This window comes from Pleurodeles waltl, chromosome 2_1 (genome assembly GCF_031143425.1).
Source record: "Pleurodeles waltl isolate 20211129_DDA chromosome 2_1, aPleWal1.hap1.20221129, whole genome shotgun sequence".
In the NCBI taxonomy this organism is placed as follows: Eukaryota; Metazoa; Chordata; class Amphibia; order Caudata; family Salamandridae; genus Pleurodeles; species Pleurodeles waltl.
This window is the reverse complement of record NC_090438.1, coordinates 460351281-460374522: the sequence shown is the minus strand read 5'-3', so window position 1 is coordinate 460374522 and position 23242 is coordinate 460351281. Positions and strand designations below refer to the sequence as shown.

Genomic DNA, 23242 nt, shown 5'->3' with positions numbered 1-23242 from the left:
GGTCACCCCTAAATACTGAATTTAGAGGTGTGTTTAGGTCTGGGGCAGTAGCCAATGGCTACTCTCCTGGAGGGTGGCTACACCCTCCTTGTCCCTCCTCTCTGAGGGGAGGAGGGCACTTCTCTATTCCTACTGGGGGAATCCTCCAAAACCAAGATGGAGGATTTCTAAAGGCAGAGGTCACCTCAGCTCAGGGCACCTTAGGAGCTGTCCTGACTGGTAGATGACTCCTCCTTGTTTTTCTCATTATCTCCTCTGGACTTGTCGCCAAAAGTGGGGGCTGTGTCCAGGGGGTGGGCATCTCCACTAGCTGGAGTGCGCTGGGGCATTGTAACACAAAGCCTGAGCCTTCGAGGCTCACTGCTAGGTGTTACAGTTCCTGTAGGGGGTAGGTGTTAATCATCTCCACCGAGTGCAGGCTTTGTTTCTGGCCTCTGAGAGCACAAAGGCTCTCTCCCCAGGGGGTCAGAAACTCGTATCAGTGGCAGGCTGGCACAGACCAGTAAGTCCTGCACTGAAGGATTCGGTAAACTCCAGGTGGCATCTCTAAAATGCCCTCTGTGTGCATTTTGTAATAAATCCAGCACTGGCATCAGTGTGGGTTTATTATTCTGAGAAGTTTGATACCAAACTTCCCAGTATTCAGTGTAGCCATTATGGAGCTGTGGAGATTGTTTTGACAAATTCCCAGACCACATACTTAATATGGCCACACTCTACTTACAATGTCTAAGAATGGACTTAGACACTGTTGGGGCATATTGCTGATGCAGCTATGCCCTCATCTGAGGTATAACTCACCCTGCCGTAGGGCTGTAAGGCCTGCTAGAGGGGTGACTTACCTATGCCACAGGCAGTATTTTGTGTGCATGGCATCCTGAGGGGGATGCCATGTCGACTTTGCCTTTTTCTCCCCTCCTACACACACAATCTGAATGGCAGTGTGCATGTGTTAGGTGAGGGGTCCCTTAATGTGGCACAACACATGCTCAGCCCTTAGGGACCTTCCCTGGTCACAGGGCCCTTGGTACTACTGGTACCTTTTACAAGGGACTTATCTGTGTGGAAGGGGTGTTCCAATTGCGGAAACAATGGTACATTTTTAGTGAAAGAACACTGGTGCTGGGGCCTGGTTAGCAGGGTCTCAGCACACTTCTCAGTCAAGTCAGCATCAATATCAGGCAAAAGGTGGGGGGTAACTGCAACAGGGAGCCATATTCCTACAGTTGCAAAGGCAAAACCTATTGGCTTTGCTAATGATGGCTACTTTTTCCATCAATGGGCAAAGATACACTGATTTTATAGTTATATTTCATATTATTTTATGCACAGTTCAGGTGCCAATAAAAACATTGTATAGTTAAAACATACTTCATCGTCTATTCTTAAAACTGCTTATTAATCTATAAGTACTTCATCCGAATACATCTACTAACATATTTAAAACATGATTGCCATAAAACTGGATTTCACATGAATAATTATTCAACGCATCCGTAACTTCCATCTTCTTAAATGTTAATCAAAAATAGTGGTAGGCTTCCGGGCATGTTCTTACACCATTTCTTCTCCATGTAAGTTTGAACCATTTTACTCTCAATTAAGTGATGTTATGTTTATACTGTTTTCGTATTACACGAATATGTTACGTTTATGTGTTGCTATGTTTGGTTCTGTTTATGCATAGTTATGCTTATGTTTATTTCTGTTTATTTCTTTAGTTGTATTTATATTTAATTATGCTTAGTTAGTTGTATTATCGTTTTGTTGTATTATTTTTAGCTGTGTTGTATTATGTTTGCATGTGTATAATGTTCATTTAATCCAGCCTACTTCTCACTCTCCCTTCAGTTCAAACAAAAACCTGGCTTACTGCTGCATTGTCTATTCCTCTCCAAACAAGCTAGTGTCCTCCCTCCCAAACCACCATCTGAGCATTTCCTTCCAACCCCAGCTCAAAGAGTCGCTCTGTGCTCACACTGAGAGGGGGAGCCACCACCACACTGACAGCAGCTCTGTGAGAGCCATAAGTCGATGTGGACTGCTATTATTCCCTCTCAGCTTGGGTCTGCATGACTGACATGGAGATGAAGGTTTGCAGTTCAAGAGCGAAACCAGCATCCCCTCTCCCCCTCCCCAACCTCTGGCATCTAGAGACCCAAAAGGAGGTGTTGTAGTGGCATGAGTCAAAGCACAGTTTTATGAGTCTGGCATCACTGCTCTGTCAGACAAGGGAAAAACCAAAACACATTTTGTCACTGCTCTGCTATCAGATCAGTGACTAACCAGGTTTTTTTTAACACTTTTATTTTATTGGCATTTCAGATTAAGTAATCAAGTCACAGTAAATCTTTTCCAAGCAGTGCGCACATATAACAATAACAGATGCATCTGTACTCAGGGTTCAACAGCACTCTGATCATGGGATATAATCTATTACAATCTTACTACCCCTTTGTATGAGCATTCCACTAGCAGGGTATCAGGTGGGAATATTGTGTCCAGGATAACGTTAGAGACTGTGGTCGGGTTAGGGTTGAGGTAGAGGTGAACATGTAGGATAGATTTACAGATTATTACATCTGGTCAACACATGCCAGTTGGGCGAAACTAATCAATTTTACAATTAGTAACTGGTAACTGGTAACTTGCCCGTGTTATAAATATATTTTCAAACAACCAAAGTGACAGTACTAAAATTATGTTGCACCTTCTATGTAGTGTCTTCCTGAGGTTCTGTGGGGGTAATCCAACAGGAGAGGGAGGGGAGGCATCATGGTGACTACGCTCACATCCGACCAGGACTTTTTTACTTCTTTGGAATTGCCCTTACCGCCAGGTAAACCCTATCTGGCTACTTCACCACTCCCTATGTCACTTCCCGAATCTGACTCTTCTCCCATAATTGGATCTCCCAACTGCCAATCATGTCTGTCCACAGTGGGGCTATCGGCCTACGCCTTATCCCCCTACTCTCCTCTCTCCTTAGGGCCTTCTCCTGTTCTGGCCCATCTTGTAACATCCATTATTCATGCATCCAAGCTCGGTCCCCTGTTGTGTTTCCAAGCCATCGACACGCTGCGCTTAGCCAGCACTATGACCAAGTCTATAAATCTGTTACCAATTTTCTTGGGGCGTGGCCTGTTAAACAACACCAACAAGCAAGTTGCTATTGTGTTCTCAAGTCACCTATTCAGCATATGATTAATTTGTTGTATGACCCCATCCCAGAATTCTTGCAGCTTCAGGCATCCCCATGTCATATGGCCAAATCCTATGTCGGGCAGTAGGCAGCGGGGTCAGCCTATTTCCTCAACTCCATATATGGGCCTAAGCCAGTGTAGGGCAAGATAAGTCCTGTGAGTGTAGTTATACTGTATGTACTTTAGTTGTGTGTTTCGGGATACTGAGGGTGCGTACACTAGAATCTTGCTCCAGTCTGTGTCTGTAAGGATCTATGCACCATTCCCATCAATGCTCTATAGAGCTAGGAGACCAAGTGAGAGCCCCCTCCAATGGACAACATAGTCTGAAGAACCCTGTGTGTGGGTGGTTCACCTTCTGCATCGCTCCAGAGGTCCCAAATAGGTCCCATCAGTGCCTCATAAGTCAGAAATTGCCCTTGGGGAAGTCCGGTCTGGTCCAGTAGGTCGTTGAATGGGATCAGAATTTCCTGGCAATACATCTCAACTATAGCATGTATTCCTACAGTCGTCCAGTACTAAAGCTGTTTTTTTTTGTAAAACAGGAATACGGATCTCCGTGAGGGATCCCCACCAGGGGAGTATCCAGTGCTTAGGAGACCTTAGTTTTTGTTTTCCCGAGTACTCTCAACCAACTGGCTAGGGCCATCAATAGTAGTATACCTGGTTTGGTGCCCCACAGGCTACGTTTAAGCATCCTAGCTAAGAGTCTATTCTATTCCAGTTTGGGTCTCCCTGATCAGCCACCAGTTCTGGAAGCCCCACCTCACTGAGCCAACGTGCAGGCCATTGGAGCTTGGCCACTAAGAAATAGAGCTGAAAATCAGGGACTCCAAGCCCCCCTGAGTCCGGAGGTAGGTGGAGAGTGGCCAAGACCACTTGCTGACTCCTGCCATTGCACAGTACTTCCCTGAGGAGTGCATCTAATGAGTGAAACCAGGAGGCTGGCAGCTCAATGGGCAAGTTGGTAAATAATAAAGCAACCTGGGGCGCATCACCATCTTAATGAGGGAGATGCGTGCCTTAGTATGCAAGCAAAGGGAACAATAAAAAGTGACAGTGGGTCATAGTGCTCGAATCGCTTTCTCCAGATTGTCCTCCCGAATATCTCACAGCTCATGGTAGATCTGAATACCCAGGTAGCAGAATTAGTGAGGCACCCATGTCGCATCTTCGAGCCAAGAGGCTGGGCAACCCATGGACCATCAGGCACACAAATGTCTTTCTTCGGTTTAAACAGAGGCCTGAGCAGCCGCCAAATTCGTCCAGCAGTCTGAACACCTGTGGCAACGTCGCCGACCCACTCCTGAGATAGATAAGAAGGTCATTCGTCCATAGGGAGACTATGTGAAACTGCACGCGCCAGTATATTGCCAATTCTTGACCCATTTCCCTGAATTTTGCCACCAGGGGTTCTATGGCAATAGCGGATAACAACGGCGACAGCGGACACCTCTTTTGGGTGCCTCTATATATGTTATAGCTACAAGAGATTGCATGTCCTGTCTTAACACATGCGGTAGGGTGTGAGTAAAGTAACCTGACCCAGTCACCCCAAGAACTCCTTAGTCCCATCCTCGACACTGTAGCCCCTAGGAAGTCCCAGCTCACAGTGTCAAAGGCCTTCTCGAGATCCACCTACACAATCATTGCTGTTGGATCTGGAGGGTGGATGTCATCGTAGAGCAGGGAGTATAGTCTACAGAGGTTATTAGATTTGCCACGGGTGGGAATAAACCCATTCTGATCTTTATGTATGAGGTTACTCATATGAGGTAGCAATCTAGTGGCTAGGGCCTTGCTGAGGATCTTGAAATCAGTATTAGGCATAGACAACGGACAAAAGTAGGTAACCCTCCTGTCACCCTGTATGCATTTGGGTAATGGGATCCCCATGGCTTCCCGGGTCGAGGCCAGTTGTGCCTCCGTTTCATAAGTTTAAGCATACATCTCTACTAGCTGCGGTGCCAGAACCCCACAGCCCACTTTATAGAACTCTGGTGGCAAGCCGTCATTGCCCAACCCAAGTTCCTTGTCCGAGTTTCTCACCTCCGCCAGGGAGGCCGCCACCTGGAGTGCTGCCCTCTTCCTTTGGCATGCCTGTTCCTGTGTGGGCTTTGTAACCCGCTTGTTTTCTGCAGGATCCAGTGTGTGCCTTCTCTTGCCACGGTGCTGGGGCGGCTTGTGTTCTGTATTCTTGGCTCTATCTGTATATGAAGGGTACATCTCGAGCCAGGTCCATTCTTCATCTGGTTCTTGGAGTCTTATTCATCGCTAATGTTTTAATATCTGCCTTAATCTCTTCCACTGACAGCCGCACTCCCAGAGTGTCCCTGTCAATTTCAGAGAGAATACTCTGGAGTAGTATGGCCAAGAGGTCCTCCCTTTTGTGGTCGTGTCCACTTGTATGGGACCGTACAGAGATGTGTAGTAGGTCATGAATTAATCATTTATCTGGGTGGGCAAGTATAGAATAGTACCCTCCATGGTAGTCAGTCGGGTAATCAGCATCCCTCTGGCCCTCTGGCGAACCAGCCAGGCCAGTAACCTCCCCGCCTTTCCCTCTTCTTCATGTACTCTGGCTATATACTTCTTGTAGTCATGACATCAAAGGCGTTCCAGTGCTACATTGTGCAGCCCTCGGGTCTCCAGCAGCTTTGCCTGTACTTCTGAGGTACCGGCAAGGATGTTGTCGCACCGCTGTAGTTTATCCTCTGGTCATGTGATGTCCAGCTCGAAGTCTCGCCTAATACCAACAGTCTGTCCCAAGCAATGCCCCCTTATTACCACTTTTAGAGTCTCCCACTCGATACCACGACTAGATGCTGACCCGGAATTCATTTCCAAGTATTTAATCATCCTATTGATCAACGCCTCCCAATAGGCGTCATCCTCCAATGCAGCAGAGTGCAACCGCCATGTTGGGACACGCTGGAGAGTCTCTGTCATTTTAAATAGATCAATAGTGGGCTGTGGTCAGATATGGTCCGGTCTAAGTATTCCGCATGCGTCATTGTACCATTAAGGGAGGCAGAGGATACGGTCTATTTTGATGTGCACTCTGTAAAGGTGTGAGTAACACAAGTAGTCCCTAGTGGGTTCTGAAGTCGCCAGACGTTCCTCCATGTCCCATTGAAATATCCAAGTCGACATACCCGTTGCCACTCTAACTGTTGCCGCACCTCGTAGCGGTGGGGTTGATCGGTCTAGAAGGGGGTCTAAAACTCCGTTAAAGTCCCCTCCAATAAGGAATGGAACATCAGTGAATCGTGCCAGATGGGCAGACAGGGAGGACAGAAATTGGATCTGGTCTTGGTTAGGGGCATAAATACTTCCTATACTAGTGGCTTGCCATGGAGGCAGCCCTCTACCAATACATAACGACCATCTTTATCCACGTCTACTGTGGAGGCCTCAAAGGGTACCACCGCTTTTACCCAGATTGCCGCCCTCCTTGCAAAGGCAGAATATGCAGTTGTGAACTGTTCTCCAGGCCAACGCCTGCGGAGGCCGTCTGCCTCTACCTGGGTGAGGTGTGATTCCTGCAGCATGGCAATATGTACCCCTCTGCGTTTTATGTAGGAGATCATTTTAATGGCGTTTCACCATTGATCCCATGCCCCGGATGTTCCAAGACATTATTTTAAAGGGGAGATGTGAGGCAGCCATTCCATCTAATGAAAACGTCAGGCAACATAGTCCCTGCCTCCCCATGACTCCCCACAAGGCACCTCAACAATGTGTTGTGCTCCCTAAAGTGACCACAGGCTAAAACTGGCAAAGCTAACAAACCCCTTTTCCCCTTCCCAAAAGCAGCCAAGCATTCACTGGACGCCCAAACCATAGAAATCAATATGTAAGTGTGTACTGTCATCATCCAACAGGAATATCCGGTGGGTGATCATGGGGCAGGCAACAGGAGCATCAGGGCTACCCGTCAGAGATCAGGTCGGCCCACATCCTTAATTCAGTAGCTGGCGATAAGCGAAGGTAGGGCCCTGAACTCTCAAGCAATGTCATCCGCTGTCTGGAGTGTTATGTGGGAGAGTCCCTTCATAGCGCTAACCACAGAGTCTTTGTCAATGGATTCTCCTATGTCCAAGGGGTCTGGCCGAGACCCTAGTTCCTTGTCCGAGTTTCTCACCTCCGCCAGGGAGGCCGCCACCTGGAGTGCCTCCCTCTTCCTTTGGCATGCCTGTTGCTATGTGGGCTTTGTCGCCCGCTTTTTTTCTGCAGGATCCAGTGTGTGCCTTCTCTTGCCACGGTGCCGGGGCGGCTTGTGTTCTGTATTCTTGGCTCCGTCTGTACCTGAATGGTACATCTCGAGCCAGGCCCATGTTTCATCTGGTTCTTGGAAAAAGTGGATGTTGTCCTCCAGCATAATCTTCATCAAGGAGTACCTGATTCCCTCCTTGCGCAGTGCCTGTTTCACCTCCATGAAGGTGGCTTGTTTGGACTGGACCACCATTGTGAAATCCGGAAATAGGGTGGTCCAGCCGCCCCCTACATCAAACAGGCTTCTGTAGCCACAGGTCATGATCTCTACAGTGTAGGAGTTTTGCCACTATTGGTCTAGGTGGCCTCCCTGGCTCCAGCCTACGAGCCGGGACCCGATGTGCCCTTTCCAATGCCACAAATGGCTTGAGGGGTCGCTCATCCATGAGCAATCACAGCCAAGACTCCAGGTAGGTCACCACGTCAGGCCCCTCCACTCACTCTGGTATATCCACAATGCGCACATTATTGCGCCGGCTCTGGCCCTCTGCATCCTCTGCTGGATGCTCAAGTTTTTGGATCCGTTTGGTGAGTTGGGCAATTTGGGACCTAATTACCTGGTGGGTAGTCTGTAGTTCCTCCAAGACCACATCTGTGTATTTCACCCTGTTGGACAGCTTGTGGTGGTCTGTACGAAGGTGGCTCAGTTTAGCGGATACCTTGCCTATCTCTTGGCTCAGAGTCAATTTAGTATTCTCAATTGCCCCCAGGATTCTGTTTAGGGTGTCTTGCATATTAGAGGGTGCCAAGTCCCCCCCTGCTTCCCTGTCTATCTGCAAGCAATAAGGGCTTGAGGCTGGTAAGTGCAACCCCTGCGACTTAGGTCTGGGTTTCCCTGTATTCAGCATGTGGCAGTTAACAGGTGTAACCCAGAGCTATCGCACCCACACCTAGAGTCTAGGCAGCTAGGCCAGCCCCACAGCACAAACTCCAGCAACGGTCAATCCTGCGTGCCCCCTGCAATCTCCGGTACAGCAAAAAAGCTCCCAAAATGAGTTTGGAAGCAGGGACCAATCCTGTGGGCGCACCAGCCCTAGTCATTTGCAGCCCTGGTGCGCCCCCATCTCCCCACAGAAGGCCAGGTAGGTCTCCAGGGGTGCTCCACTTCTCCATCTGTCCCATGCGCAGCATGCAGACCAGCAATCCAGTGGGTGTCGGTAGGGAGACCAGGGCGTATCACTCTCACAAAGCAGTGCCAGCCGTTGGTTCCTTTCACAGGGTCCTCCTCCTGTTGTCGACCGCTGTCTCCACTCACTGGACCAGGGGGACTCAAATCATTGCTCTCTCGCCAGGCCACACGTGGTGCTAGGGCCCTGGCTGAAGCACATCCACAGCAGCGGTTGCCCTCATGCGCCCACCTTCTATGCTGGGGGAATTCTTGCACCCAACACCCCTTCAGGTTATCCTGCTCCAACCCTTACAAAGCACCCCCTCACAGCAGCTCCAGCGGGGTCCTCACTGGCAGCCTCCACTGGGTCAGGGTCCCTTGCGTTGACTCGAAAGGGCCTGTCCACCTTCCTCCCCACTCCTTCTTTGGCTCCTCACCTCCTCATTGCGGGCCTTGCTGCTGGCCCACCCGGTGGGTCCCTGGCTACTACTCCCGAGCAGGGAAGGTGACTGCACACCGTGGCAGCATCCAGTCCCGATGACTGGCACTGCAGGCAGGTTCAGGCCTGAGTTCTCCTCCCACTCGCCTCCATGCTAGGCCACATCTTTTGGTCCAAGGAGCACAGTCATCGGCTGAGCCGGCCATCCAGGCAGGCCTGGCGCCCCCAAGTCTCTCTACCAACAGATCTGTGCCCAAATGGGCCCCTGACCCAACTTTGATGTGACAGGGGCACCCTTTGCCGGAAACAGGATATTTGGTGGGCCGACCGGGAGCTCCAGAATTATGCAGGCCAACCAGGAGCACCGGAATTAGGCGGCCTCCATTTTGTCCAGTCAGGCCCTGCCCCCAGTGACTAACCAGGTTTAAAACAGTTTTCTAGGTAATGGCTTCCATTAGAAGCCAGACCTAATATACAAATAAAAAAAGTGGAACAAAAAGGAGGAACCAGCAATATAAGTGAGACTGTTGTTGATTCTCCCATTGTGTAGCCTATAATCCTTACAATTGCCTCCTTGGTGGCTCATGCTCCTGTAGGTGCCCTCTTACATAGTTCACACCAGTTTAGTTCTTCTTGTATATGATTCATTCCTCTTTCAATCCACTACTTTCATCCTCTTTTGTGTGTACAGACACTATTTTACGGACATTATGCTGATGATGGCCTTTCTATCTACTCTTCTGTGGCAGATGCGGTGCCTGAAACACTTTTCAAATGGTATTGTACCAAGATACCCTAATCAAAACATCAAATATTGCATCTTAACGATAATTTACAAAACTATACCTCCACTGGAATTAATAGAATATCTACAACCAACAGAAAGATAGTTTTGTATACTTTATTAGAAGAGAGAAAGTCTATCAAACGGTATTTTTGCTAACAATATTATGAAATACAACTCGTTCAAACACCTGTTGCATAATGATCTCTGGTACATAGAACGTATGTGAAACTGATACATACAGTCAGGGTTTTCCTTCATTGCCGCGTTGGATGTAAAGGCCCCGTCATTCTTCATAGTTTTTCTGAGTCCAACCTTTAATATCTCCTTTAGCCGTTTGTTGCTCTAACACAATGATAATAGGTAGGACTAAGACCTTTCAACCTTCTCTTCTCTCTTTCTCCCCTGCCCCCCTCTCGCTCATTCACACTTTTTCTCTATCTTTTTGTTTCATTTCATAAGCAGGTTTCTTCCTGTGATCTCTTTTGTGGTGTACCTCCGTGTTTCACATAATACATCTGACTGTCGTGTCATGATGCAACTCTGTTGAAACATACATATTTCTGTTGCTCCCTCCCCAAACCCATGCACAATTCCTGTTTAAAGCAAAAAGAAGACTGACAGCTGATGAAAACCGCAGCATACTATCAACTTCGTTACACTATGCTTTATCATTACAGAGTCAGCAGCCACCTTCCACACTGTGATCTCTACAGACCAGAAAGAAACAAAGGAAAAGCAGCTACTACTGTTGGCACATCCTCAACCTTCCAGAGTGCGGGTACTTAAGGTTTTTGCAAGAACAAAGTATAATAGTACATGTTGTCAATGTTTTAACTTCCAATAGATTTGATTTCCAAAAATAATTTCATTCTATCTCGTTTTAATTTGATTGTAAGCATGTTTCTTACTTTGCTGGCCTCCATTTTGAGGCCAGTCTTCACTTTGCACAACAGGAAGTGACGTTAAAACATAGGAAGTGAAGTCTGCATATCTATTACAGCATCTATGTTTGGCAAATAGTCACACATGTGCATAATCTTCATGACCCTCTTACTCCTACACATAAGTCATGCCCCTTCTCTCAGATGCAATGCAAACATACACACATACATTATATGATAACCTGTTAATAGCCGTGGTACCCCACTCCCCTGGGTCATTTAAATGTAATTATAGGGAGGGGTGCATGCGGCCCCATTCCCAGAGACAAATCATTGCCCCAGGAACATGGAGTCCCCTTCATGTGCCATAGTATGGCCGGGGGGACAACATCATCCTCCCAGGGCCCGCAGTTAGTTAGTGTCCCAAGGATCCTGACTGAGACAGCAGGCAATGAATACAAATCTAATTCTCTGCCCACAATCTTGTAAGCACGGAATTTAGACCTCAGGCGGGAGCAGAAACAAAAGCTTCTACCCCTGGGCAGGAGAAAAACAATAGAGCATGCTCCTGCCGCCACTCAGGATGGGTACTGGCGGAAGCCAGCAGGCATGTGGTGTTTTCAGGCCTTCCCCCACAACCACAGTGTATTTTGCGGGTGCCAAGGGTGGGATTAGGGCACTTACTTAAAAAACTGGGCCAGGGCACCCCCAAAAAAAAAATATATATATATATATGGCTGCTTATAAAATATTCACTGCACTCCTTGTGCTTCAATGCTTCAATTTTATAAATTAAAGTTATTTTGTGCCCCAGGGAGAGGCAGGGACACCTCCAACAATTTACAAAAGTATTATGGGAGCTGCAATGAGGAGCAGAAGCTCCCCAGGAAACTTTTTTTTTTTTTTTTTTTTTAAAGGGTAGGTCTCATATGACATTGAATGTATGCCCCAGGAGATCTTACTATTATTTGTGAAGCACTCTGAGTTGGAGCTGTATGCTCTTCGGCTGAAATGTAGGGAACTCTCGTGGTTGATTCTCTTGCTGCGTGTTGTGGCCTGTAGAGTGTGAAAGAAAGACTCAAACATGCATTTAGAGTTGTTTGAAATAGAAATGCTTTATTTTAAATATTTCAAACAATAGTTATTAAGCACTGCTGCCTGTGTATTTATACACACATCATGCAATTGTGTGTATCTATAAAAAGTATTTTGGAATATGGTTATTGATAAATTATTGTGGTGACTTTTTGACAAAGCCAATAGGTCAGCTCTATATAGTTTGATATTCAGAATCCTAGTTAAAGCCAATTGGCCAAACCTTTGTATTTTGGTGTTCGACTCTTTGCCAATACTAGTAAGTCTGCCTTATTTAAAATGACATCTCTTTATATTGTTACCTTATGTAAAAAAAAACTCAGAAATTCACTCAAAAACACAGATTAAAGTGGTTATATAGACAGATCTGGTAATAATATCTTACTTTACATTAAAAAAGTCTTAGAAATTCACTGAAATAATAAATAAAGGTTAATGTGATGTTATAGTTAGGTCATGATATCAGTTAAAACATAGGCCCCTATTACGAGTTTGGCGGGTGGCGGAGGCTGCCCCCCAAACTCATTCCGCCATCAGGCCGCCTGTGCGGTCTGAACACTGTCAGACCTATTAAGAGTTCACCTCAGGGCTGGCGGGCGGAAACAGTGTTTCCGTCCGCTGGCCCTGCAGTGAACAGGGCCTTAACATTGACGCCTGCTCCCATTGAAGCCTGCGCCAATGTGGCTGTGCGGCGGATGCAGCAGCACCCGTCGTGCTTTCCACTGCCCGTAATTCGTTTAGTGGAAAGCACGACGGGGCTGTCCCTGAGGGCCCCTGAACTGCCCATGCCAAGTGCATGGGCAGTGCAGGGGCCCCCCGGCACCCCCTTTCCACCAGCCTTTGCATGGCAGGGCTACCCCCATGCAAAGGCTGGCAGAATGGGGGCTCGTAATCCCCAGGTCAGCGCTGCAAGCAGTGCTGCACTGGAGGATTACAACCGCTGAGACCGCAAGGGTGTTGCCTGGCGGCAATCTGGTGGTGTCGGCAGTCCGACCGTGGCGCTTTCACCACGTCGTAATGTCACAGCCAGACTGCCGCTTTGGCTGCAGTCCCACTGCGACCGTGACCCTGACGGTCTGGTGACCAGCAGGGTCATAATGGTGGCCATAATGTTTAAAACCAAGAAAAATACTGATATTCACCAGTTGTAGATATCTGAATTAACTATAAATCATGTCCTTCCCATGCACTGCTTATGACCTCACATAATACATCACTCATGACATGATCTATGACATCATTGACAACATCACTGAAGACATCTGAAATTACATCATTGATGACAGCACTGTGCATGATGAGGGTGTGAGGTATAGTTACTTCAGTTAACTATAACTGATGAGTGTCAGTGGCTGGTTAGTTTGAAACATTACATTTCAACTGACATTATGACCATTATGACCTAACTATAATGACAACTTAGCATTGCTTTTTTCAGTGAAAAATATTTGAGATGTAATATATATATATATATATATATATATATATATATATATATATATATATATATATATACATATATATTTTATCATCAATACTATAAGTGGTAGTGTGGGCACATCAAGAAGTAGAGCTACACCAATTACAACTGCTGCTAGATTTGATAATAATACTATTGTTCCTACTTCTGTTGCTACTACTGGTACCAATTGTGCACTCCTGCTTCCCTTAATATAAGTACTACCTAGGTATAGCCATGCTACTAGTAATGCGTCCTCTAGTGCTGTTAGTGCAGTTAGTAATTGTACAACTACAGCTACTAGTATTATTGATATTATTATGAGTACTCTTAATGCTACAATAATTCTACTACTACTTGCAATGCAAACACAAATTATCAGAACAACTATTGACTGTTACCTACTATGGAAACTATTACTAGTAACAATGGTAGCAGTAATAACATAAGTACTGCTACTCCCTCTGCCAATAATTTTGAGGCAAGTTATTATTACTGGTAGCAGCACTTTTATTACTATGTGTAATTTTAGCCTGAGTAGCAGTAGTGCTAGTATTTCACTAATGCTACAACCAAAAGTAGTTGCTATTGCAGCAATAGTAATAGTAGTGGTAGTAATAAAAGTATTGGCACTGTCAGTAGTGACAGTGGTATTAGTAAGGCATGTAGTAGTATTCCTTGGAATACTATAGTTTTAGGACCAGCAATATTAGTAGAGGTACTTACAATAGTAAAGGTATTCATAACTATCATAGTAACTTGCTCACTAGGGGCAATTTTCCCGTGTTAGGACCAGGGCTGCCATGTGTTTGTATATAGTCTGTATGCATTACAATCCACAGAATGAGTTAGATGGGATAGGACTGGCAGGAACAATAGCCTATCCAGTGTGAGGAAAAGACTTTCCAAGTTTGTAAAATAGACCAGGAAGTTGAGCGAGCACTGAGTGTGATTTGATGGACACAGGTTCAAATCCTGGCAAGGTTCCCGCTTGTTTTATCCTTCCAAGATCAGTAAAACGATTCCCACTTTTTTTCAATCCTTTCTTTTGGGAGATTTCTTTTGTGTTAAGAACAAAGATGTAGTACGTCATGAATAGACAACCATCAGTCGTTAAATTCGCCAAGTCTCTCTCATCTCTGGGTTAGCAGGGTCGTCTCCACAAACATTGCGTGCCAGGAAAACTATTCATTTTGATTTTGTAAAAATAATTGTACTTTAAATATGTTCTATTGATAATAGACTGTATAATCAACATGATATTTATTATATCACAAAAAACTAAATGCAGATGTAAAAAAGATATGTGGTAGCACCTTCTTTTTGTTATAATGGACAATTAAATTAATGTCTTTAAAGTACATGTTTTTATTATCATAATTCCCAGATTATAATTTATAAGAAAAAAGAGCATGAGGGGATTATTCGAAGAAATTGCCCTTATGTTCTTTACAACAAGGGATGAATCAGGGGTATTTGACCAGAGGCGGCCCCTCCACTATGGCGGAGGAGCATTGCCCCACTGACGAAAAGCAGAAAAATAAAGGGATAATAAAACTATTTTATTTTCCCTTTATTCTTCAGCTTCGTAGGGCGGGGCAGGGCCAACCTCCTCCACGTCAAGTGGAGGAGGAGTGGTATGTGCGATTCTAAGTGAGCATGTCAGTTTAGCCGGTAGGCTGAGGCCGGCCAAACTGACATGCACATTTAGAAACTCTGTATTTTACATCCGGGTGGAGACCAAGCACAGTGCCCCACTCTCTCCCTGAGCAGCATTTCTGCCGACTCAGGCCAATCCCAGCACTTCTTTCATGCTGTGTGACAGCATGAAAGAAGCGTCATGATTGGTTGGGGGGAAGCACACAAGACAAGACAGCTGGTGGGAGTGGCTGATTGCGAAGGGGCAGGTAAGTCTATTTCTTTATTTTTTTTTAACTGCCCCCTCCCCGAAGTCCCTGCTCCACGTGCTGCCCACCCCACCCCTTCCTGGCAGCAGCCGTTACTGTAATTGACTGCAATTCTGGAGAGTAGGTCAGCGTCCTATCAGGCTATTCAAAATGGCTCTGAGTTGTTGTTTTTTTAAGTGTATTTCCCCTGATAGAAGTATTGACATGTTTCAACACAAAATAATTCAAGGGCTTCCTCAGGATAATATACTGGACTGGCCTAGCAAGCAGACAAAAGCATCTAGCTCCCCAATAAGTGAAAGTTCACTGGTATACTGGAGAAACTCAGGGGCATTGGATGCTGGAGGGATTATATTTTTCAGTTAAAAAAGGACTTAAAAAGATTCTTTCACAATAAAAAGTCTGTAAAAATATTTAAACACGTTGCACGTCAGTCAGCTCGGCTGATGCACCCGGGTTGCTCCATCCTACCTGTGCACTTTCATTCATTGAGGAGCTAGATGACTTTGTCCTATTCTGTGTATGTTGTGGTGTATAGAACCTATGCAAGAGCATATGAATACTCTCTAAAAGGTGGTTTTGAATGAAATATTACAAGGATCAACTAATTGCTTTTGTTCCTTTCAATGAAATAACCATCAAAAGCTATGATATGTGAGTTTTGTACTTTGTATTCACAATTTGCAGTGGTCCAACCTCCCATTTTTAAGGACTCACCCTGGTTTCCCTACCCCCGCCCCTGGGGGCAGCCACATGGCATTGTTCCCTGGCTTTTTAGAGCTGGGGCTCCACTTGTTCTTACCTGAGACAGCTTTTCAGAGGAGTTGCTGGTGGTGAGCTGAGATGGTTCTACAGTCTGCAATTCATGACCTTGTAAGAGGGTGCAGGCGCCTCCCTGCATGACCATTGGATGCATAAGAACGGAGGATCATGGAGACGGACACAGATACGAGGATGGATAAAGACACCTGAAAGAGAACACAACAGCTTTAGCAAGGCTACATGCTTACAGCTTACGTTCAGGCAATGCATGATAGATGGTGAGGTAGAACATGTATGGCCCTCATTTTGGTTCTGCAAAAGACAATTAATTGTTGATTGAAACAATTTTATTAGATATTGTGCAGGGTCTCTCCACTAGCCATAGTACACAAAGATACAGCAGTTTTAACTACGGCAGTTGCCATAGCATCCTGAGGTAGTCTGTCTTTCTATTGCTGCTTATGGTGCAGTTATATAAGCTACATTTCTACATTAAAGGGTTGTCAGACAAGGGTGGTCAAACAAGAAACATTGAAGCCTTTTCCTGATTTATGAGAATAATATGTTATTTTGTGGACTTTGGTGGTAAAACATTCCATATACATGCTTGCATATTTACTCTAGGTTGAATATTGATACATATTGCTAAAGACCCTTGAGTCAGATTCATAAAGTTTTTATTGCAGTAGTTGTGATTTCTCCAAACATGGATGTGACATTCTTACGTATGGGAAAAATTGTTTGGAGTAAGGTAATACTACTCCCACAAAATGATTTACGATTCAAACATAGTAATTCAGAAGTTATTTATATCTCACACAGGAAGACAAAATAATTAGTTATAGAAAATGCTTCATCAATTATACCCCATAAATTTAAGTTCTTCCGAATAAGGAGATGATCCTCTATGTAGCTTATTTCCATGGGGATGTGGTTTCAGTGTCTTGCTCCCAGGACTGACACAGAGCCAGCTTACTTCTCTTTTCATTTCTTCTGATATGAAGTGTGAGGAGAGAGGAAGATGCTATGTTTTGGTTTCTGGGGCTCAAAAAGATTTTGGATAAAAAGGTAGGGCCTCAAACACAAAGGCCTGTTGTACTGCATCTTTGATTCATTGGCTAGAATGGGAGGTAAGCAAGAGTTAGTATCTTCTGATGCTTCTTTTTGAGTCATTGGTCAGAAAGTGAGGTGAGTGAGACCAAGTCCTTCTGCTGCTTGTCTTTGAGTCATTAGTAAGAAAGTGAGATGAATGAGACTAATCCCTTCTGCTGCTTGTCTTTGAGTCATTCAGAAAAAAGTGAGGCAAGTGAGACTTAACCCCTTCTGCTGCTTGCTTTGAGTTACTGGTCAAAAAGTGATGTGAGTGAGAACTAACCCTTTCTGCCGCTTGCTTTGAGTCATTGATCAGAAAGTGAGGTGAGTGAGACTAATTTCTTCTGCCGCTTGCCTTTGAGTCATTGGTAAGAAAGCAAGATGAGTGAGACCTTTGTCTTTGAGTCATTGGCAAGAAAGTGCACCCTCAACCCCATTTTCACTTCTACCAGTAGAATCAAATACAGTTGCACCTTCGAGCTCACCTGGACCAACCACGCCATCGCCCATTTCAACTACCTTGTCACACTGAACAGAACACCCAGATTTCCCCCCCACATCACATCAAAATTGGAGCAAGCTAAGCAAGCACCAATGGACTGATGCCCTCAACTCCTACCCGCTGGACTTCAGTTACCAGTCACCTGACTATACCCCAGATGTCAAAAGAGACGTCAAGCACTTTTCCACCTGGATATCACACTGCGCAGACATCGTCGCCCCCACCAAACCCAACAAAACCTCCAAACAAGCAAGTTGGTACACGCCGGAGCTTTACAACACTAAATGCACCTGCAAAAAACTAGAGAGAAAATGGCACCATTCCAAACTACCCAAAGACAGTACCTCACTCAAGGATGCTCTCAACCACTACCACAAGCTCATAAAAAGTGCCAGAAAACAAACCTTAGCCACTTGCATTAATGATTGTGCCAACCACAGCAAAGAGATCTTCACCATCGTTGAAGAATTCCCCAACCCCACAGCACTGGAGAACACCGTACAGGCCACTCATAAACTGTGCGACTCCCTCGCTGCATACTTTCATGTCAAACTCACCACTACCTACAGTAACATCGCACCCCAGCCCACTACAGAAGACACCATCAACCTTCTCAACCTACTGGATACCACTCCTGTGCACAGAATCCCCAAGTGGAATCAGATCACCACCCAGATGACCACTGACATCATGGAACCCATCCACTCAGGATCCCCCTTTGACCTTTGCCCTCATCACATGTTTAATCTCGGCATCAACACCATCAGCAACAGACTGACAGACATCATCAACTCATCCATCAACACAGTCACCCACCCTGATGACTGGAAACACAAGAGAGTCAAGACAATCTTCAATAAGCCCTCCCCCAAACCCAACAACCTCAAAACTACTGGCCTATCTCCCTGCTCCCATTCCCAGCAAAAGTATGAGAGAAAGCCATCAACCAGCAATTGGCCACTTACCTAGAAGACGACAACCCACTAGATTTATCACAGTTCATATTCCGCCCCAATCACAGCATTGAGACTGCCCTCATTGCTGTCGCACACAATATCAAAATCCTTTTAGACCAAGGACAATCAGCAACCCTCATCCTCCTGGACCTCTCCTCAGCATTCAACACAGTCTCCCACCACACCCTGCTAAAGAGACTCCACCAGATTGGTATCCAAGTAGATGCTCTGAAATGGATGGCTTCCTTTATCCCTGGCCAGATGCAAACCTTCCACCTCACCTCTCAACAGTAGCCCATCATGTGCGGAGTCCCCCAAGGATCCTCCGTCAGGCCGACCTTATTCAATGCCTACATGACCCCCACCAGCCAACATTGTAAGAAGCCACGGACTAAACACTGTCTCCTACGTAGATGCACGCAGCACATCCTCCCACAAGCAAAGACCACACCAAGACCGACTTTCAACTCTGCATGAACAGCATAGCCGACTGGATGAAGGACAGCTGCATCAAGCTTAACACCGGGAAAAACGACGTACTGGTACTCAAAAACTCCACATATCCCTGGGACATCTACTGGTGACTATCAGACCTAGGGCCCCCAGCCACCCCGACACAACACACCCACAACCTAGGGGTCATCATCAACAGCAAACTAAGCATGAAGAAGCAGGTCAACACAGTCTCCACCCCCGCTTTCGCACCCTCCTCTCCTATGCAAGATATTCAAATGGCTCCCCACCGACACTAGATATACTGTCTCACAGCCCCTCGTCACCAGCCACAGGACTCACAACACTGCTCACTTAGAAACCCCAGATCATTCAGAACGCAGCATCAAGGCTCATACTCGACCTCCCAAGAGCCATGCACATATCCCCACACCTCCGGAACCTCCACTGGCTCCCCATATACAAGCGTTGCCAATTCAAGCTATTTACACTGTCCTACAAAACACTACACAACCATAGACCTCCCCACCTCAACCACACCTGAACTTTCATTGACCCACCAGAGACCTCCCATCTGCCTCCCTCTACCTTGCCCACATCTGCTGCATCCACAAGAGCAACCAGGGAGGACAAACTTTCTCCTACCTGACTGCGAAGACATGGAACACTCTCCCTCTCAACCTACAGTCCTCCCCCTCTAATCTGGACTGCAAAAGACAGCTCAAGACCTGGTTCTTCGACTGAGTCTTCCAGCTGGACCCACACAGTAACAGCCTCTGGATGCCCTCACAGGTGATAACTGTGCTCTACAAATCCAGATGATTGATTAAATGATTGAGGTGAGACCTAACCCATTCTGATGCTTGCTTTGAGTCTTTGAGTCACTGGTCAGAAAGTGAGGTGAGTGAGACTAACTCCTTCTGCCACTTGCTTTGGGTCATTGGTAAGAAAGTGTGGTGAGTAAGACCTAAACCCTTCTGCCACTTGCTTTGAGTCATTTGTCAGTAAGGGAGCAAAGTGAAGCCTAGCTTCTTGTGTGCTTCACCTTGAGTCATTGGTCAGAAGGGAAAGGGAGGTGAGCGAGGCTAAATCTCTTCTGCTGCTTTTTAAATAAATTTGCTTTACATGCATTACGAAATTATAACCCGTTGCCTAAAGTTACCTTATGGCATGAGGTATAGTTTCTTCATATAAGTACAACTATAAGAATAACTATAACTGCTGAATTTCTAAGGTTTTGTGTGGGTAAAAAGTCAACCTAACTATAACGACCCTGTAACCTTTGTTTTTTTCAGTGACTTTCTATGTTTTGTTTAACATTGTTTTTTTTAACATTAAGTAATATGTAATTACCATACGTTAATACAACCACCACTACGCACAGCCGTCAGCCATGAGCCACGGGGTTACAGTGGATGTTGACCTGTGTTCCTCAGTAGAGCCGCAGATCTGCCCAAAACAAAATTTGACAATTTGTTGCCCCTGAGGAGTCCCTTAGAGACCCATCCATGTGTCCTTTGGGGTCACGATACCTCTACCCTGACCCCGTATGTGTGTTTTAATTTATGTTTTCTACCCAGGGGCCCAGCCAAGAAACAAAATGGGGGTTACAACTTTCCTTTCAGGTTGCGGCCAGACAATCAGGGTCATGCTTTTCACTCGGATCAGCGGGTATCCACAGATCCGCGAAGGATCCACGCCCCTTAATATCTATATTTTATTTCCTTTAATTACTCCAAAACTACTGAACAGATTTACAGCAAATTATGAAAAGCACTCTTTCTGGACCAAGATCTAGCTTTCTGAAAAACTTGGTGTAAACCCGTTTAGCAGTTTGGGCTGGAGCAGTGCCTAAAATCCCTATGGAAAATTGCATGGGGGAATACGCATTTTGGGAACATCACCTTCTTTTCGGCCCCTGCCTGACGAATCACCCTGAAGCCTCCCAGACAGCAGCTGAAGTGAGTGAAAAACTAGTTTTGAAACTTTTGTGAAGATTTGTCAAACTGGGCCAAAGTTATTAGTAAAACAAAAAATGCTTTTCCTGTGTAAACTAGAACCGAACTATAACTACCTACTGGCGATTGCCAGTATGTAATGCTGGCCGAAATGAAGAAGTGCTGCACTCAGTATCAAATAGTGTGTCGTAGTTGGACTCTCGCTCATAGGTGAGACTGCTGGTTTAGGGATGACAGCACTTTTGTTTGTAACCGATTAAGCCAACCCTACAACAAGTAGCAACTGTCAGCCCAACCCTCCCGGCTCACACGCAGTACCTCACCAAAAACCAAACAATAAAAGGTGATTTCTGCCAGTTTTACTCAAGGACTCAAGAGTGCAACATCTCAGGGGAGTCGTGGTTAAACGGAGAGTACCCTCTTCTCACATAAGCAATAAGTCTCAATCAATTGGTTTATTAAAAAGACTGCAATCTACTGTAAAAGGCATAAGCTGCAATGAGTAGGGTAATGCACAGTGCAAGAAGTATAATTGTGAAAATGAGAGTCGTGGATACAAAGACCCCCACCATATTGCATCAAACATAAGATGTGAAATATGCCCTGATACCCTAGTATGGAGAACCTAATCTCTACCCTAAAGAGAGCTAGGTATGATAAACCTAATCTGCCAGTACCGTGTCCATAAGAAGCGCCCCTCCAACCCTCATTACCTGGGAATGAGACCTCTAGGTCAGACTCCGTGGGGACACGAAGGCTGGGTCTGCATAAAGGCGATGTGTAGCATAGATAGCACTGATGGCATCTGGTAGGAATTCCTCTGATAACCTAACACTAGATAAGAAGGCATGCTTGGGGCGACAATTATATAAACAATTCCTCCCAAAAGTGCATTATTTTCCTGTCAGACGTAATTGGAAAGGGACATGATGTGAATACCTACATATATCACTTGTCTTTGACGGTGATGGTGACTCCTTCACAGGGTGGCACTGATAAAGTCAAATCATAACAATTTGTTAACTATAAATATAGCAGCCATCTTGGAAGAAATAATTAAACAAATGTGCTAAAACAGAGCAGGTTAAGTAGGCTAAAAGTCACCAGGTGATGGGGGTAAATGTTTGCAAGCCAGAAAGCTAAGCGAACTCCTCAATCCCAATAAAACTAAATAGGATCCACTACAGTGTACCTCTCTTAATCTGGAAAATTTAAAACAATCTTGAATTGAGAAATGTATACCTTCTCATAACTGTAAACCTATATCCCATTTCTTAATGGTTATGGTCTACATCTCAAATTGCAGATATCTTGTTCACACTGTGAACGCTGAAATAAATCTAATTCGCACTGTAGATCTTTTCATTATCAAACAACACAACCAAATCACTCGTTGGCAATAGTGAAGTAGTAATGGGTAGACCACTCAAAAGGATTTGTAGTACTGTTAGAGAATTTGTGTTTTTTATAATATAGTGCACTTTCAAGGAACAGAGAGCATAACCAAACAGACAACTGACTGAATTACAGCACGAGCTGACTCTGACACTGCCAGGCAACAGATCTCTCAAATCCATGTTTTGAAGGCACCATGACACCCTTTAGCACTGCGAGGTCACACTAATGACAGAATGTGCACTGTACAGACACATTTAAAAAAACATAGACATTTAGGGCATTTGATAACACTCAATGCCACAGCTAAAATCCAACATACAACAAGGGTAGGAAAGGAATGCTTCAATTGATCCCAGCTACTGGTCATCACTCTGGACTCTATTCCAAACCATTGTTTTTTGCCTGCTATGCCATTCCGAACAAACAATGCATACATGTGATCCTGCTCCAATACGAACAGTCAAGCCTGAACTGTCAGGCCACATTGCCTTCAGACAGGAGCATAAGCAATCCTTGACCAATTTCTACCTACTTGGGTCTCCTCAGTGAGGTATTGCTTGGGTACTTTAGCACAGTGAGGACATGCCCCTTGGTGATGGGACTAATGCTTGAATTACTGGGCAGCATTCCAGATAACACTTTTCACTCACTTTACCTGTCTAGATGGAGACCTGCCATATGCAAATGAGTCTTCGTCCTACTTCAATAAGAACATTCCAGACCAAACTGCAAGGCCAAGTTCCCCCCAGACTCAAGGGGACCAGGCCTGGCAGTTCCTGTGAGCTATTTCTATTGGAGCAAGAAGAAGGCTGATTTGGCCATGGCTGGTTCCTGTCTAAGGTGACATGATAGGCAAAAAAGCTGGACTGGGTGATGGCCCGACTAGTTACCACTGGCTGAGATTAATTTGAGCAAACCATCCATCACTTTTTTGTTTTGCTCAGTGCAACGTTCTGTGTGTGACAGG

General features: G+C 45.4%; 1 protein-coding gene across 1 annotated transcript in view; it reads right to left on the bottom strand.

Moving 5' to 3' along the window:
- Window positions 1-16122, bottom strand: part of DRP2 (dystrophin related protein 2) — a 633012-nt gene extending 616890 nt beyond the window's left edge. Inside the window, exon 1 of the mRNA XM_069213379.1 lies at window positions 15957-16122. Coding sequence (XP_069069480.1) covers window positions 15957-16070 — 114 coding nt within the window. The 5' untranslated portion in view covers window positions 16071-16122. The remainder of the gene's footprint in view (window positions 1-15956) is intronic.
- Between the last annotated feature and the right edge of the window lie 7120 nt (window positions 16123-23242).